Source organism: Myripristis murdjan, chromosome 2 (assembly GCF_902150065.1).
Source record: "Myripristis murdjan chromosome 2, fMyrMur1.1, whole genome shotgun sequence".
NCBI lineage: Eukaryota > Metazoa > Chordata > Actinopteri > Holocentriformes > Holocentridae > Myripristis > Myripristis murdjan.
In genome coordinates, this window is record NC_043981.1 from 12,781,081 (window position 1) to 12,799,633 (window position 18,553).

Sequence of the window (18,553 nt, forward strand, 5' to 3'; positions counted from 1 at the left end):
AGGGAAAGCTACGTTATTTAAAAATAGCAAGGCTACCACAAAGCAACTGCGAATAGTAGCATTTCCAAACAAATGAATCGGTTATACCTTTCTCGTCAACTAAAGACTCTCTTTTCGTCATTTTGGCTTGAGCTGAACAAAACATGCCATAGCCTTTTAGGGAGGGGAAAAGCACACTGCTACAAAGGAAAGGAGTGTCCTCGATTTACAACCCAACAAAACAAGAGCACCATTAAAAAACAGAATGCAGGAAAAATTTATATCAATTATCCAAAAATTTAAGGCAAAAATCGCCATTGAAAATTGTTGGGCTGGGCAATTTGTTTAATTGCCCAGCCCTCATACACAAACACACACCTCAACAGGCAAGCCTTTAGGCCCCCACCCCCTTTTTTTCCTCTGAAAACGTCCCCTACATGTCTGAATGCCAAACCGCCCTGCAACCAAAAATAAACTTAAGTGGTGAGGTGGGCAGACATGCTGTAGTTACCACTGAGAGCTTAGCGGCACAATGCAAATAAGCTTTCACACAATAACAGACGACCCACATCTCCATACTAGGCAGCCGAGATTCAATATCGGAGGACGAGGAGTGTGGTGTCCCTAGGCCCTTCTTGTAAAGTGGCCCATAAATCAAGAACCCTGTTGAGAGCTGGTCTCTATGGGTCTGCTGCAGCAGGGGGGAAAAAGACCCACTCTTTGGCCGGGGAAAAGGCACACAGCTAGCACCATCACATGTAATTTAAAAGATGTCTTGGCAGCACACAATTATTATGATCATTACAGAAACTGGGAAATCAGTATGTAAATGATCAACTCAGTTGATCCTTGGGTAATATAACTGGCTGAAGGTGTTCAGTGGTACATGTTACAGAACTGGGTCAAATTTGAAAATACTTTCAAGAGTTGGTTTTAAACAACTTAGCTGCCAGACAGGTAGGTTTTGCCCCATGAAGTGTCACATTAAGAAAATTTAGACAATCAGGAAAGGATGTGAATGTCAATTTACTATCCTTTATCTGTCCTGGTGTTGTATATAAAACCCATCTGGTACAAGAGGCGAGCTACAATAAATGGTTAGAATTAGCTGCAAATACTACTTGCAGCAGGTCTTGCAAGTTAATGGCTAATGTTAATGAAGCGCTCCTTGATTTCACTCACTATTAACCCCTTGATGTAGTTACCATATTTGTAGCTTCGCCTTGCTCATTGGCTCAACCGTAGCACAAATACCTCAGGGATGGAGGTTTAATTCCATTTGGGGCCACCCATACATATATGTAAGACACAGGATAAAAACTTTAAATGCTTTACTTAGAATTACACTCCCCTAACTGGTCTTACGAAAGGTTGTGCTGAATTTCCTGAATATGAATGAAATCCACTGACAATGCAGATGAAAATGTGAATAAAAATGGCAGTTATAGTGTTGTTTTGATAACATTAAACAAAGGAAAAAAGACAAAGTGTCTCTTCTGGTATCTGAATACGGCCTGTGACTCCATCAGGCTTGTACAGTAATGTAGTTGAGGTCTCCCCTTTTCTGCAAGCTGACAAATGTTGGGTTTTGCTCTCTTTGTATCCCCATATCATTGTAAGGAATGTCACAACAAAACCTTCATGAATGAGTAAGCAAAGGTCCAACAGAGAGAGGAGGGGAAATGGGAGGAAAAATTGCTCATTTTGCTTCCCCTGGCATGCAATTTCCATCCTCTATCCACATCTCTCTAAAAGCTATCTGAAACACATCAACCTCATCTTTCTAGGCTGGATGGGCCTCATAGGATCACCTCCAGACATGGCAAGAAAACAGCGCGGCTGGAGAAAAAGGATGAAAATGATAATTCCATCTTCTCGCCACAGCAGTGGATTTCTCACTCTATTGCTGATTAAAAAAAAAAAAAAGAAAAAAGAAACACTCATCTTAAACGTCACTGGCCCTAAGCAAAGAAAAATATATTAAGGGAATTGATCACACCTTGGATGGCTATTTCATCAGAGGAAGTGGGACACAAGTATTTCATTGCCTCTTTCCTTTATCTCTACTATGTGTTACAATTGACCAGCATCACCATTAAGCACCAGGGGTGCTATGCAGTGGCTGACCCTGTGCGCTTGAATTTCCTGTTGCAATAAATGAGGAACTAAAGCACTTTGCAACTGCTTTTGATTATATTCAACTTTATGCTACACTTCTTACCCATGACACACACACATGAATTCGCTGCATGTTTTCTGAGCAACAATGTAAAGAGACAGCAGGAAAATGACTCCATTACCTTTCTTTTATTGCTATATTAAGCGTTGCGCTGTTAGGATAGGAATGGCATCACACACGCAAAGTAAATAAAGCTTGGTCTGCCTCCTTGCAGCCACAGACACTTGACTTGGTTCATATCAGTACACGGAGGCATTCACATCTATCGAAGATCGAGGTCTAAAAAATAAGTGGCCCATGAAAATGATTTGCTGGGAAGAGAATGCGTTTTGATACCCCTCTGCTGAATAACAGTGGGGAAGGACACACCGAGCGCTTGAGGGCCACAAAGTGAATGGGGGCCAATTTTGAAGGCCATTTATTTTTCAGCACAGCCTAGTCTGCCATCGGCAACTGATCAGGGTGGCCACACTTTCAAATGGTGCTACAATCATTCCGTGACCCACCCAACTCTAAAGGCAGCACATTCAAGCCGGACAAAGCAAGCCTCTTAAGTTGGACTCTTGACCTGAACTTACCTAAGCTGATGTGGCTGCAGCATCGTGAAGTGAAATCTATTATGAACTGGATGAAGTGAATTCTTGAAGATTTGTCAACGGAAGATGTATACGAAGTACAGTAACAGGAGATTTGCCGTATTCACCTCGGCGTCATGTTTAGTTAACTGACGTCATGAGGGGGATTAGATGTAGAAATGCAATTGACTCCAATGTTAAAACTCCACAGTAAAAATACTATTTCAAGAGTAAAGCTAATCACAGTCACAGCTGGAAATCATCTCTGTAGCTACAGTAAAACATTTCCCATGGCTGAATTATGTTTTATTGCTTTAGTAGGAATGAGAGTCGATCAGCAGAGCAGACATTTGCCTCCATTCGTTTTATATCATGAAAAAGCGACAGTTAAACACATTAAAAGTCTTTTAATAAGGGCTTTGAAATTATAATAATATGATCTCTGTCATTTCATTCAATACTACTCTTCAAATAGTATTTTTACAGCTGAGTTTTATCACTGGAGTCTATGGCACTTCCGCATGGAGTCCCCCTCATGGCGTCAATAATAGTGTGGTTGTATTGATGTTACCACATTCTGGTCACAGTTTGTCTCACCTTGTCTGAAAAGCTACAACACAGACCCAAGCATTGAGGAATATCGGGCTTTGATGTCTTTAGAAAGTCACTGAAGTAAATCAAGTGACTCCACTACTTCCTAATCTGTCTCAACAGATAGTTTAAGAATGAACAGGGACAGACCTGGGTCAAAATGTGGTTGCAAATTATTCTTAATGTTTGTTTTAACCTGGTTAGAGTGTCAAATGGGCAGGGTTCACTGCATCAGGACAGTGCAACTCACACAAGGTCGGCTAAGTATACAGTCACAGAAAAGCTTGCGAAATTGACTTTTAAATAGTTCCTTCTGCTTGTCTGGACTTACATGTATATACAGTGTATTTTATGTAGAAAACTGTAAGCACTTGACACATTGCTAGGCTAAAATAAACCATGAAACATATTTGTAAACTATATGGCTGAGCTTGGGACAAGGGCAAACTAAAATTTTGGTATTCATCCTTTCGTAGTCACACTTCTTCTTAGTATGGGCAGGGTGACAAGGCCAGACATATTGTAATCTACTTGATCTACCATACTTGTCGATTCATGATGAGAGGCCTGCAACAAAAATAAATAGCTTTGTATCAGATCAATGCCCAATGATTGCCAAATAGGCAATGGAAAATGGAACAAGGCATGGGGAAAGAGGCTGAAATCTCATCTTCACGGGAATTGGATTTTTTCAAAAGATTTAACTGGGAGAGCCTCAGTTATGCATGTAGTTCACAGCTGGTGATACTTAGATTTCACAATAGTCGATAAGTCTGAACAGTATTGAACAGTGCCAAGCAGAAACGGTAGGTGCAGGAATTGTGTAACATTTATGATTGATGGAGGCAATTGTACACATGCACCTGCACATACATACAGACACATGTGCGCATACACACAAATACACACATACACTCACAAGCTTACACATTTGGATCAGCTTCCAGTATTTCCATTTCCCTCTGAGGAGTATTAATGTAATCTAATAACCATGATTGAGATGCTCCTCTCAACTTCCTCCCCAACGCTCTTCCTCACAAATCCTCATCAATTGCTCCAATCACTCCTCGCTCAGACCCAATGTTCCACAGCTAGACAACCCTTATTTCCCACCACATTAATGAACTCTTTCATTTGAAAGCCTTTGACTGTCCGCCCCTTGATTGCAGAGTCCAGGCCAATAGGCCTTGGCGACAGCTCCTTGAAAATTAAAAGTATCAATCAAGACAGGAAGAGGGAAAAAAAGAGGTGCTTGTGATGTCTTCAGATCCTCCTACGTACCGGAGCAAAGCTGCCCTGGGTCAATTACTATTTGCAAATACTTTTCATGGCTTGTTTAAGCCTACATTGGTGCCGGATGGAAGGGGTTTGTCACATCAGATGAAAGAGAGTAACAGAATTTATGAAACCAATTACAGCAAAGTAAAAGGCAGTTTCTGATATTTTTTCAACGTCATGTTGTAAACCTCACAAATCTCAGGCACCAAGCTGGAAAAAAGCAAAACAAATGCTAAAAACTGTTTCCAACATACAAATTTGTTGCTAGACCCCCACACCTACACATACATAAAACTAATAAATAGCAAAGCAACTATGTAACTCAGTATAATTACTCAATTTCCAGTTGAATCCCCGGTGGTCACTCCATGCCACTGCAACTTAGTGTTTAATGAATCTATATATATATTCTAAAACTGTGCGGTCCACCTGTGTAGTTGTAGTTCTGAAATGTGCATGGTTAACCACAGAGAAGTATTCTGATATACAACTGATACCCTTTACATTTCGCATGGCTATTCAAAGTTTAGTTCAAGTGCATATTTGAAATAAACCTACCAGATAATGAAACCTGCCTCTACTAATAAGCACCAGTGCATCTGTTATACACAGAATGCCCTTTTCACCCCAAGTTTAGTCCATCAGTGAACACAAGAGGAATTCAATGCCACCGGGTAAACTTGACCAGCATAAAAAAGCACTAACACTGGATGACATAATCTCTGTTTAAATCAATTCCTGTGTGGGAGCACGACTCAGCTCAATATGTAGCTGCAGGGTGTCTGTTAAGTGGCCACTGCCACTTACCTATTAATTCATGTGCTACTGGTCGCCTCTGTGGCAAGGCTTAAGTCCAGATGTTAGAGATGAATAAAGATGTTATTAAAATAACATTATTCCCCCTGTGAACTGAGAATATGTTATCCAAGGCAGAGAGTGTCGAGGGGGGTCATTAAATCTGTCAATGTGGAAAGATTTGCAGTGAGCATGACGCATGTGTATTTGCATCCTTTGAGGAGCAAGATGGAGTGTTTGAAGAGAGCTGCCAATGTGACACAGACACCTACTGTTGACAAAATTAAAAAATGAAATATGATGAATGATGTACTGGTTGACTGGGTGGGTGATATTGCCGCTAGGTTTTGGCCTTGGAGGTGGTTACCTATAGACAAAAATACATACGAGCAGCCTCTCCATTTCTCTGCAGCAGTCGAATTTTAAACTGGAGAGATGCAACTTGCAATGCTACCTTCTGCATCTCTGTCATAATGGGTAAAGGGTGGGTGTCTCAGTGGGTTTTTATTGCCCAGCATCTGCTCCAGCTTTAAATCAACATCACTACCTCGAATCTGGAAAATGCTTAACTGGCAAACACCAGTATGGTCAGTGCCACGAGTGTCAGTGTGTAGCTCCAACATCCATCTGGGCAATTATAAGCCATCATCCTTCCAGGCAGGGGAGGCAAGCTGAGGATAGAGGAGAGGAAATACTAACAAATAACGAAAGAGCAAGAAAGAGAGAGACAGACAGAGAGCGAAGACGGGAGAGAGAGAGAGAGAGAGAGAGAGAGAGAGAGAGAGAGAGAGAGAGAGAGAGAGAGAGGAGCCCACTGGCCAAGCAATCACTCAGCAGAAATAATTTGAAATAACTAACCCCTGTTTCTTCACGCCTCCCCCTCTGACACACACACGTCTTGCGTGCACACGGTGACATGCGCATGTACGCAAACAGGCATACACCCACAAACGCGCGCGGGCACACAAACACATGAAAAACACGCACGCAAACACACACACACACACACACACACACACACACACACACACACACACACACACACCATTGAGGCACCGGGGCAATATGCAAATGCGCGCAGTGTTTTACAGTTTATCTTGGGGAAAAATGATGAGCGCAATTAACTGTTTGCATCCACTGACACAATATATTGGTTTTGCTTCGATAATTAACTATACTAATGAATACAGATGACTTCAGCGATTCAGCTCCACGTACCGCAGCCTTGAACAGTTGCACTGAGAAAGACTACGTCCGCAGCTGAAGCAAAAAGAGGGACTGCGATTCATGCGTAACGGGATGAATAACGTGTTCGCTCCAAATGCGCATAAGTGCCGCATATTAAAAAACCTTGAATCCCTTTGGTAAAGCGCACGCAGAAGCGGGCGATGCAAACCTGTGCACATGAAATTGTGTTTCAGAATTAATTAATAGCGGATGTCAACAAGCTGACTGAAAATATACCCAGAGAATACAGCGAAACCATTTAATTAACAAACTTTGCAAACCCAAAGGAAACGAATATTTAACTTACCCACAAGCAGTTTCCAAATGATAGCCGTACACTCTGCCGTCAGTTCTGATAACACCACACCATCACGGTGTATCAGAGCCTGTTTTGGTTTAGAGAGTAAATCAAGATGAATAACCTATTTTTTTTTTTAAATATTTTTTTCAAAGAAAATCCCAGCTGTGAAATAGTCCAGCTCTCCAAAACGCAATGCCTGTCCCAAAATCACATAGTGCCAGCCTTCACTGGCGCAAATGGGACCAGAAAAACACCTGCAGTCGGTCACTTTCAAACAGCAAGAAAGAAGAAAATCAAGAAAATCATGTCTCTGATTTGGCAAATGGTCGACAGAATCAATGAAGGGCAATATCAGACAAGGCAATTAGTCTGAAAATTCTGTTAAATCAGTTGCTCAACCGTTCCCAACCACGCAGCCCAGGCAGGTGAGCACCGTTTTAAGCAGGACAACACGACCGCAAATTTCCAAAGTGATGTGTAGAAAAAGCCACATCAGATGTCTCTCTCTCCCTCTCTGTGCCGCTGTCAACACGAGCTGCGTCAAGCCAAACGTAGATAGCTTGGACATCACCGGAAATTAGGGGATTCCGCTTTCAAAATGAAGGCGTCAAATTTATCGCTCATGTGCATCTTGGTGTGCAGATCAACATAAACTATTTAAATATTAAGGTATTATTAATGTAAGGTTAAACTAAAATACAGTGGCCTGTGAATTCTGTAATTGTGAATTTTTAGGCAATCTTACATTTAATATCTTAAAACCGCAAAGGTATGACTATGTAGGCTACTGAGTCTGTCAGCGCGGCTTTTATTTTGAAAGCGATGATTAGAAGTGGGACTTTCTTATTCTGCCTGACTTGACCGTGGTGCCAATGTGAACGCTCACAATCCGACCTGCGTTCCTCTGGAGTCTTGATCCTCTTATGGCGCACTGTCTAAAACCTTCCCAAACAGCGCCGGGAGGGGGGAGAAACACCGAAAAAAGGGTAGACCGAAATCAGCCCTGAGAGATAAAGTTGTACAATGTGAACTGGTTTTACCATGTAGATGCTGAGAGGATGATGCTCTGCTCGCTGCAGACACAACGGGCTGACGGGCAATGCAGTGCAGCTGAAGTTTGAGGATAGGCGCACTGCCGCCCAATGGAAATAATTGAAAAGATCAAGTCTTGAACATGTAGCCTACACTACGAAAACATCCTATTCACAAGTCATATTTCTATCTTATTTGTTTTTAAACAGTGGATTTTTTTTCCAGAATAATCCTTACGCTTGCATTGGCATAAGATACTTACATTTGACTGGAGAAAATTATTGATAGAAATGAAACTACACTGGAAACAAATCGAAAATTCTCACCACATTTGAAGAATTTATTTTACTTAGGCTATACAAAAACTAAGAATTTAAGACTTAAAATGAGTCCAATTAATTTATTACAGTGAAGATTTTTGCAAGACATTAACTGCCCATTTTTAAGAACCACTAAAAAAGCACAGGTCTTCAAAGGGATCTTTGGTTTATGGGATTTCAGAAGACTGCATTACAACCATTAGTGTGGAATAATCTGGGAGAGCTAAAACAAGCCAAAGTCCCATTTAATTATGTAATAGAGCTGTGTGCCACATTGCACACACCAGGCCTTCGACTGAAATGGAAAGGGGCCAAATTCATACCCTATGGTCCATTAACACAAAATTAACTCATTTTTTTCTCATCTTGTTCCGATAGGCTTCTGAACACAAACATGATTTTAGTGATCATTTGATGAGCCAAACATAAAACTAGGGAAGCTCCAAATGCACTGACAAATGGGTCTCTTTTGAGAAATTAACATTCTCTCATTTATTATTCAAAGAGGTTTACACCTGTTTCCCTCCAAATGTGACACCACCACATTTTTGTTTTATGAAGATTTACCACGATCTTAATACCATCTTCCAGTTATCTTTTCTTGTTAAAAATTAACTACAGACTATGACAAATATGACACATCCACTGGAGAAGAGTGAAAGGATTTGAAACTGAACACTTCAGGTATGATTCATACAAGTACAAGGACGCATGTCCAAAAGCGAACAGACAAAACACTGAATCATCAAAAGGTTATGAATGAACGGAGAGGTTGTCCTCCTTTCTTCCTGGAGTGAAGTGCATATTTCTGAAATGCTTGATACAGATTATGGCCTCTCGCAGGTAAGTGGGACTCCCTGCTGGCCGCCCAGGCTGTAAAAAGGGCCTCGTTTTTCCCCTGCACTGGGCTACCCCTGTCAAGGCTTTGGCCTCTAGCACTCTGTTTCTGTGAGGCGAATTTCGATGAGGGGAGGGCTTTGAGTAGAAGAAAGGCCACCCTCCTCAGACTGAAAATGTGCACTGTGTGCTTTCTCTGTCATATACAGATCCTGACAGGAATAGAGGCTCCTTAATGAGCAAAGAAGTGGACAAACACAGCATTGATTCCCCTCCCTCTATTCGAGGTTGTCGTCCGCAAATGGCCTCAACTCAATCAACTAGTTAGTGTGCAACTTTGAGGACAATTCGCTCGTAAGGGACGATTGTGTGCTGTGATTTCTTTGCTGCTACTCGGAGGATGCGGTTGACGGGCTGGAAGAATAACAGATTGGTGTAGTGTTAGAATCAATGCATTTTATTTCAAGTCAAAACTACGGGTGTCATACAAGATTCAAATTCACAGTATGTGAACACAGTTTTACATATCTCTGTTGTTTGAAAATGCTGCAACTCCAATTTTGGTGATTTTCACATCTTGACTTGAACTGAGGGATTATCTCTGTGGGATGAGGAAATTCTACCACCCCTGGTCTTATGAATCCCTTTCATAAGACCAACACTGTTTGATAAACTAAAAAAAAAAAAAAATTGTCATCAAGATGAAAACAAGGCTGTGTTTTTAGTTTCGGAAAGTTCATAATTTACAGATACAAGGTTTTCATCCGATAGAAGAGTTTCAAAGATGAAATGACATCTGTCTGAAAATCAAGTTATCTCTTCTTACAGAAAGATCACCAACATAGCAGTGAAACTAATTTTGGATAAACAGTTTACTATTTCCCATAAAGGAATTGTATATATTTTGAAACCCAAAAGGATGAACTTCAATTCATTTTTTTCCTAGTCTATGTGGATATGGCATTTTTTGGAATGAAACTCTTCACAGGGGCGGAAGTATAACAGTATCCCACAGACTTTTACTTGGTTTCATGCAAAACCTTTGAAAACATGATTTGCCGCTACAACAAAAGCAGAGAATCTCACAGTGCGATCTTGAAGCAGAATATGTTACGAGGACAAACTGCAGCTGGAGCCTAAATGTGGCATTTTGTCTGTGAGGGTGTTCTCCCCGGAGTGATGGAGAGATGATGAGATGAAGAGAAATCCTGCATCTCATTTAGTGACTCAAACGAATACTGAGCCAAAGGCTGGGCTTTTCAAAACATCTGTAACACTGAAGTAATCTTTGATCCCATGTAACTATTTGAGACACAGATAATATCAGTGCTAACATACATTACCCGAAAGCTGAGATCTACAGAATGGCTAATATGAGGAGCAGAGCGCAAATGATGCTGAAATACTGAGAGCTCTCAATCATATATGATGAGAACACACCTGTACATATATTTATAAGGCAGATTATATACCAGCTGGATATGTTCCTCCTCCTTGTGATTGTCCATGTATTCCACACTGAAAACAAATTGGTATTGAAGAAAAGTGTAACCCATAAGGAGATCATTAAAACTATGATGTTTTTAGAAGCAGCAGGATGTTGATAAAAGTACCAAAAAAAAGTTACTGTTAAATAGGAGAAAACTCTAGCACACAAATAAGCTAAGAAGTTGAAAAAGTCATTTCACCAGTATAGGGATTACAACCACACTGACATAACATAGTTCCTACGCAAACGTCTTTTTTGGTTTCACAACTCTTTATATCTGAAAAACAACATTTGCTTGCTGGTAACACTGTCCTCCATTTTGAGCTATTTTTTGGGAGTATCTTGAAATTGCAACAAGCTTTTTGTTTTTTCTTCCAAAACAGAGCACAGGTCAGAGCTTTGAGTTTTGAAAGGCAGAAAACTCATCAGCTTCTGGCAAAGTAAATGTAACAGTAAAAATCTAACTTATTGCTCTTGCTGGTAATTTAGTTATTAGGACTTTCAGCACAAATTGCCACACATACTGGAGCTCATGAGCTACATAATATTGTTTAAATACTGTAATGCAGGAGAACTGTATTGGTTGGCAAAAAATAGCAGTGATCATTAATAATGATAGTCAAGAAGAAAAAAATAACAATTCTTCAACATCTGCATTCTCTTTTACATCACACTGCACACACCAGGCCTCCAAATGACATCTCAAACAAACTTTGCAAGCAGATTATTTTCATGGGCTATGGTTAATTGAAAGGAGCATTGCTGCCAGTGGAAAAGGGCGCAGCTGTAAATCCCTGTCCTGATTCCAATGCTGCACACCTCAACCTCATTTTGACTGGGAGTGAGACTGGAGGCAATAATCAGACATCACTTTATGAGATGGACTGTTTTCAGAGAAGGCTCAAAATTTAATTGGGGTAATGAGGTCACTGGAGGAAGGCTTGAAACCCTCGCCAATTACTTCATGCCAAACACAGATTACACACAGTGTAGAAAACGTTATCTCAACATTTGATAGGTATAGTAGTTTACTATACAGATTAGTATCAGCATATTTTCCTATTAAACAAAAATGACATATCCTAATTTGCCCCTTTCTTAGAGTAATGATACAGGAGGGAAGAGGTAACAAAAAGTGATACTTTTAATGTGCAGCCACTTGAGAGGCCAAGCATTTGTGAGGGGTTCATACATACACAGACACACACAGACACACACACACAGACACACAGCTTGTCACTCTCCCTCCAAAGTACAGGCTAATGTGATTTGTGGGTTAAATACACAAAGTATGTTTTCCAGCAGTAAGAGTACATAACCTTTCTTGCAGAGGTAACTGTGTTGTAGTTGTGTGTTCTTCAGTAATGTGATTATGCAATTCATGCATTATTCATCGCTCATCTCCAATTCAGTTCAGCTCCCCAGAGATGGTTTAGTATGATAGAACTTGAGATAAGTTTGATTTGAATGCGGCGCATGCAGCATCCACAACGCTCCTGCTGAGGTTTTGGGAGGTTCACACAGAGCCTCAGCGTCACGTCATGAGACATTTTCTGAAGCTGTAAGATGTCTCAAACATGTTTTTTTAGCCATCTCAAATATCAAGAAGTATTTTTCTTACAAGTGCTGTGCGTAAACAGCGACTGAAGTTGTCTCAGATCAATATGAGAGGACATTTTTTCAGGACCACCAAGTGAATATTAATGAGTGAGCACTTTAATCAGTCCACAGGGAGAGAGTTTGGATATGACAGCAGTCTAGTTAACTCACAGTCTGGTGCACACTGATCAGTCTGAACTATTGTTGAGGCTTCAAGTAGCAAGCATGTCTTTTACAGTCTGCCATAAAAGAAAAAGCAGACCAAGGGTTAGTGACATACAGGCTGTTGGAAAAGTCACAGTGAAACCCTGCTGAGCCAAACAAAGAGAGACCAGACAATTGGCTATGTTGAAACACAGCAGAGAAAGGTCAGCTGTTGCGGGTGTCATGTCAGCTATTGGGGTCTATTCATTTTCTGCTGCATGATATATTTAATTGCTGAGTAAGATATTTATATATGGTCCTCTGAGCAATCTGTGTAACTTTTAGACCATCACAAACAAAATTATGCTTTAGTTTGCTTCAACTGTATTGGACTATGGTGGCAAGAATCTTAAAGAAGCAGTAAAAACACAAATTCATCGGTGTGTCATAAAATCCCACCTGAACCTTTTCTCTTTCTAATACCACGCTTCTAGCTTTGGTATCTTGGCAAGGAAAAGACACCCTGCTTTCTGAGAATAAAAAGCTGTACACACTGGGCATAATTAAATCTGGCGGCAGGCCTTTTTATAGGCCCTCTTGCTTGTAACTGACTGTTGCTAATGGTAATTAAGAGCACTGGGGTGGTGAGGCTAAAGACGTAGACTGGTCATCTAGTAGTCAGTGGTTTCCTCGTTTCATCCCCAACTCCTCCTGGTAACGTGTTGCAGAGCAAGAAACTGAGCATGTCAGGTTCAACCGATCATGTCGGTTCAGGCTCAGATTATTTTATTATTCCAGCGGGTTTGAGAAGGTCTGGCTCTGACCTGTGGTGGATAAATTACTTGGACATGAAGTTGAACTGTGCTACCAGGTGGGGTTGTCCAGAGTTGCAGATCTAATATGTGTCAGAAATGACTCATAAGGTTAAAAAAAGGAGCTTTGGAGAAATAAGCATCAAGTAGACAAGAGCAGCGCTGAAGACAGAGGATGTCAGTTGAGTCGGTAGTCCTTAAATGCAGCTTGGGACACGTCTGTTCACACTTCAAATGCAATGCAGACAAAAGCATCTCAGGCCACCTCTGAATGTGGCCTAAGAGATCGGATCTCAAGATGCACGAGGGACACATTGGTGCATTTACATGTATTTTGTGCTGCCCATTTGTAATCGATCACCCAGAACGGACTTTAATGCCAGGTATTAACATGACCTTTGAGAAGCCGGTCAACAAGAAAAGTGCAAGACAAATGGAATATAATTTCAGTATTCTTGTTAAGCACAGGGAGCCATTATTTCATCTGAGGATGTGTTCCTATTAAGCCTATTTAGGGCAGTATATTTGAACTCCGGAGCGTTTACTCAGTAAGTTAAGTTTGTTTTCTGCCAGGTCAGAACATGGCAATTCAAATCTGGACCAAATAATTAAATCAACTTGATTAAAATACAAGTTTTGTTCCTCTTCCAAACCAACTGTTAAGAGAGACAACATAATCCAAACCATCAACAAGAAACTACCCCAATTACTCATTCAGTTGTTTCTAAAATGAACACCATAGCGGGTTGATTATGCCAAACAGACAACTCCACTGTCTTCAACTGAAGTTACTGAGGTCAGAATCAGATTTTGACTCTCACCTGTTGCCAAACTCTCTTACCTCACAAGAACTAAGGTCAACAAAACTCTGTCCAGTAAACAAGCTACTTGTGAGTCAATGTGGCTTTTGTTTACCAGCCCAAGTTCACCTCTAATTGGGTTTGTGAGCCTAAAGAAGGTATACAGAAATAGGAACAAATGAAACGATTCCGCTACGGTTCAGACCAAAGAAAATAAAACTGTAGACATGAAAGCTATGTGAGGAGTTGAGAGGGAGCTGCTGTGCTTAGCTGGAAAATCATGAAAAGTACTCTCTTTGACTGCTGGTGTTTTAACCTCTTTCTGCAGTTTTGCTTTCTACACAAGTACACAAGGTATAGAGCAAAGAAGTGGCGTAAGGAATGTAAGGAAAGTTGGGAGCTTGATAAACCAAGGAAAAAAAGTCTACAGGAAAATGTTCACAAAAGAAACGGCCTTTCTGTCAGACTCATTAGCCACTCCACAGCGGAGCCAAGTAAGTCTTATCAAGACCAGGCATAGCTCAAAAATGTCAGCTCAAATTCACCTATTGGTTTATTTGAAACTATTACCCAGCTGACAAATGATCTCTGGCAACAGACATTTGAAAAAAAAGGGGGAAAAATGAAATATTGTTTCGGGAGGAAATGAGAGAGGTAGATAATGAGTATGTCCTTTGAACAGTAAACAAACAACCCAATATTTAGAAGTCTGTGAATGATGATAATAAAAATCAAATGTGGTGTGTGTGTGTGTGTGTGTGTGTGTGTGTGTGTGTGTGTGTGTGTGTGTGTGTGTGTGTGTGCATGTGTTTTGTGGGTTTATTTGCATGCATGAGTGAGTGAGTAAGCAAGAGTTACCTTGCTATAAACCCAGCGTAAGCAGCCTGTCGTTCCACCAGAGTGAAGACAGTCGCGTAAGGACATTGCTGGCTTTGTCTCTTTGCTGTGTGATGGAAATCAAAAGGGGACTCACAATTACATTGTACAATAAACAGACAACAATTTGTCTTTGTTACATTGTTGCATTGATATATGTACAGCGTAACAACAGGGTAAGACATTAACTTTCATTTCAGAGGGCATTTTTGTCCCTTTGATCTAATTTTTAGTGGCATTTTGACCCTGGATGAAAATGTCATCACACAGTTCTCAGTAATGCTGACTGTGGATTGGTCTGCTATATATTTTTAATGTAAATTGTGGCACAAGCATCTGACCAATTGAGGCAAACTCAAGCAGAATGGCCTCACTAATATATGTTGTCCATTAGCGATGTACCAACTACTGCTAACTCAGTGGATGGTGGAAGAAGAGGAAGTTTACATGAGCTAGTTTTCTTGATTTTCTGTGGATTTGCATACCAAAGCTTCAATTTGAACCAAAAAGATATGTTTTAGTTTAAAACACAAAAGACAACGACAAGCATTGCATTGCTATAATGTTATCCCAGGTTATTCTGGGCTTGTATATGGCATTTGAGGCAAACTGGGATGTAGATTAGGTGCTTAATTCTTTGGTCAAAGGCTGTGTGTAGCTTGACATCATGTTTGATCCTACCTAGTAACAGCAATAGTAGTCCCAGTTTGTACTGTCTGCCCTCCAGTGCACCCCTGCTCTTCTCCCACAAGGGATGTTCTGCAAAGCTGCATTCCAGAAAGTTACATATATTAAAAAAAAATCATTACCTGAACTTCATCCTTCAGTGACTTCAAAATACAAAGGGTGTAGGCTATACAAATAACTCTGTGGGCCAACAACTTTCCTATGTAATCCATCAAAAACAGTATAATCTGTTCTAATTCTGTACTTTTAACTACTTTCTATCAGGCATCATTTTTTCCAAATTGGGGATCATTTTGAAAATAAATCAGATTTTTCTTTCAGCAGTCAGAAAAATAGATCTCGTGATCAACATCAGTGAGAGACATGAATTTAGATTTTTGAACTGCATATTCAGTTGTACTATACAACATAGCAGGAAAAAAGCAAAGGAAGGAAAAGTGCTAAAGCTCTCTGCAGTACATAACACAGCAAAGGATATCCATCTAATCAAGTCATTTAACCTTGTATTGAGCTGAAAAATCTTAATTTTCTTCAGTGAAAATCCACTGCAAAGTCACCTGCTTCATTTTCTCGAATTAAATCATTATCTTGATCTACCTTGTTGATACTTATTTCTAGAAAGTGAGTGAAAATATTAAGAAACAAGTAATATGACACCACAAGAGCAGAATTTTCAAATGCAAAAAAAAAAATTAAATCTGCATACAGGTTAAATTACTTGTTAAGATGGACTTGCACAGTAATAGACACCGAGCATGGGTTGGATGCATGAGAGACTTCTGTGATGACAACTATTTGGTTGGAAACCTCAAAGCCGGCCTAATGTGGTACTTATGAGTTCAATGGAATGTGAATGTACTAGGTCAGCTCTGTGCACGATGCCCTGTGTCTTTCCCTGAAACGTTGTTTGGGGAGTAATTGAGTAATATGAATAATAAGTGATGCCTGGTGAGCTCTGTTTGGCTTTGTAGTGGAAACCAGGCTCTTCAGGCCTTGCACCTTGATTATGAATGATACATCAAGAGGTTCAATCAAGATATTCAGCAGGCCAAAACAAAAAAGCTCCCTGCCTTCATATGGACATCAGGCTTCTCCACTTAATTACCAGAAATAGACCCAGGTGGTCCACGTGTACTTGAAGTTAACCCTTAGATCATATCTGAAATGTGTGGCTCTGCATAAAACAAGATATATTCATAAATACTGGGGAGGAAGGAACAAGCAGCCAAAGGTCTAAGGACGATGGAGCGAAGCAAGTACATTCAGTAGAATCAGTAGAATCAAGTACATTCAGTAGAAAGACAAGATTAAAAAAAAAAAATGCACAGGACCAGTATTATGTGGAGATCTCACATAATTTGTTTATATTAAGAAGTTTATTTCACCAATCCCTGTTAAAAACAACAGTGTAAATTTTGGAATTTGTCACGTTCTGATTTAGCAAAGCAAAACCTTGCATTTAAGATACATTCAAAACTCTTCTCATTTAAATCTGCCTTCATTTTTATTGACTGCAACAAGACAGAAATACTATGTCTAAAAAAGAATCAACTGCACACCCCCAAAAAAAACATGGAAATTACCAAATGTTAATATTGTTGAAATTACCAAAAGTTAGATTTGTGCAGTATAAGTATCATTTATCTACTTACCCTCATGCTATTTGAAACACTGGTGAGGTTTATATCAGTATAATATACTTTCTACTATTTTAGAATGCAAGTGGTACATAGCCCCCTTGTGCTGAAAAAAAGTCACTGAAAAAACTATGTGCTATAGTCTCAAGGTCCATTTTGCTATTTATGAACACAAAGTACTTGAAAGCAGGACGAGCTGTATTAATGACAGTAAAAGTGAGCTCCACCCACTGATGAACCAATAGGGTTTCACTTTTACTGTTTTTTTTTTCAGTTACACACCAGCACAAATACGAAAACAGAGTGTGACATCGACTGACATGAAAATACCACAACAGAACTAAAAGCAGGTGCCTTAGCAACACATAGACTGTTAAATACAAAACACAGACACAGTGTGAACGTAGAGCATACAAAATGAGCCGGGGCATTCAGGTTCAGATGCTGATATTAATTGGTTATTAACTGTGGGAGGTATGAAAATAAGATTAGATTATTTGTGCTTCCAAAGCAGCTCTGCCTCCAAGAAGTATTTGTGTAACTACAACTGCAGTCTGATATAAATACAATACTCTTACAGAGAGGATTTGAGATAAGACTAGCCGCATGCATGTTACCATAAAGTTATTTACACTTCTCCTTCATCTCCCTTCATATTCCCTCTCTCTTAACATAACAATGTGACTCAGAAAGCCTTCCCGCTCTTAACAATCTGCTAACCCACAACCTGTGCTATGCCATCTCTTATTTACATATAGCTTAAGCAATGTAGCACACAATAAAATACTTTTTATGTAATTATTCAGCCATGTTGAACACGAAAATGCTCGCTTTCTTTGCTAGACTACAGGAGTTTTCAAATGTTTTGCATCTATGCTATCAAAGGGAATTCAATCGTTTCTCAGACTAGTGATCTGTGGTTTGAATTCAGACAATTATTTAGACTCAAACGCTGTCTGTGCTGTTGAATTTGAAAGGTGAAAGTGAATGTTGAATTGCATTCCTTCAAACACTGCTGCTGAGTTGTTACTTTTTCCCTTTGTGCGCCTGTTTTCCTCATTCACAACACACTCACACACACACACACACACACACACACACACACACACACACACACACACACACATCACAACAGGAGGATCCATTAAAGCTCAAGTAATTAATCATCACATGAGAACAATTTTACTGAGACGGTGACAAAAAAAGCCAAAACACAATGCATTTTGAGAGGAATGCCTCTGAAATAAAGTGGAGTCCTCTCTAACACAGGACTACTCTTTCAACCAACTGCCCTTGAAAAAGACAGATACAGCCTTCAATACTAGAACAAAGCTTTTACCACAATTCCCAGGGCTATGATTACGGAGAAGACTTCCCTCAGGCAATTTCGAGTGA

The 18,553-nt window shown here is 40.0% G+C and overlaps 1 protein-coding gene across 7 annotated transcripts in view; it reads right to left on the reverse strand.

The window, feature by feature from the left end:
• LOC115371742 (interleukin-1 receptor accessory protein-like 1) overlaps positions 1-18,553 on the reverse strand; it is a 325,316-nt gene that overhangs the window by 264,041 nt on the left and 42,722 nt on the right. For 5 of the 7 annotated variants that reach the window (XM_030069302.1, XM_030069256.1, XM_030069271.1 and 2 more), the window contains 2 exons: positions 15,516-15,601; positions 14,817-14,901 (listed from right to left, as the gene is read on the reverse strand). The exons of the other annotated variants lie outside the window; for them this stretch is intronic. In XM_030069302.1, coding sequence (XP_029925162.1) covers positions 14,817-14,882 — 66 coding nt within the window. In that variant the 5' untranslated portion in view covers positions 14,883-14,901; positions 15,516-15,601. The remainder of the gene's footprint in view (positions 1-14,816; positions 14,902-15,515; positions 15,602-18,553) is intronic. 7 annotated transcript variants of the gene reach the window in all.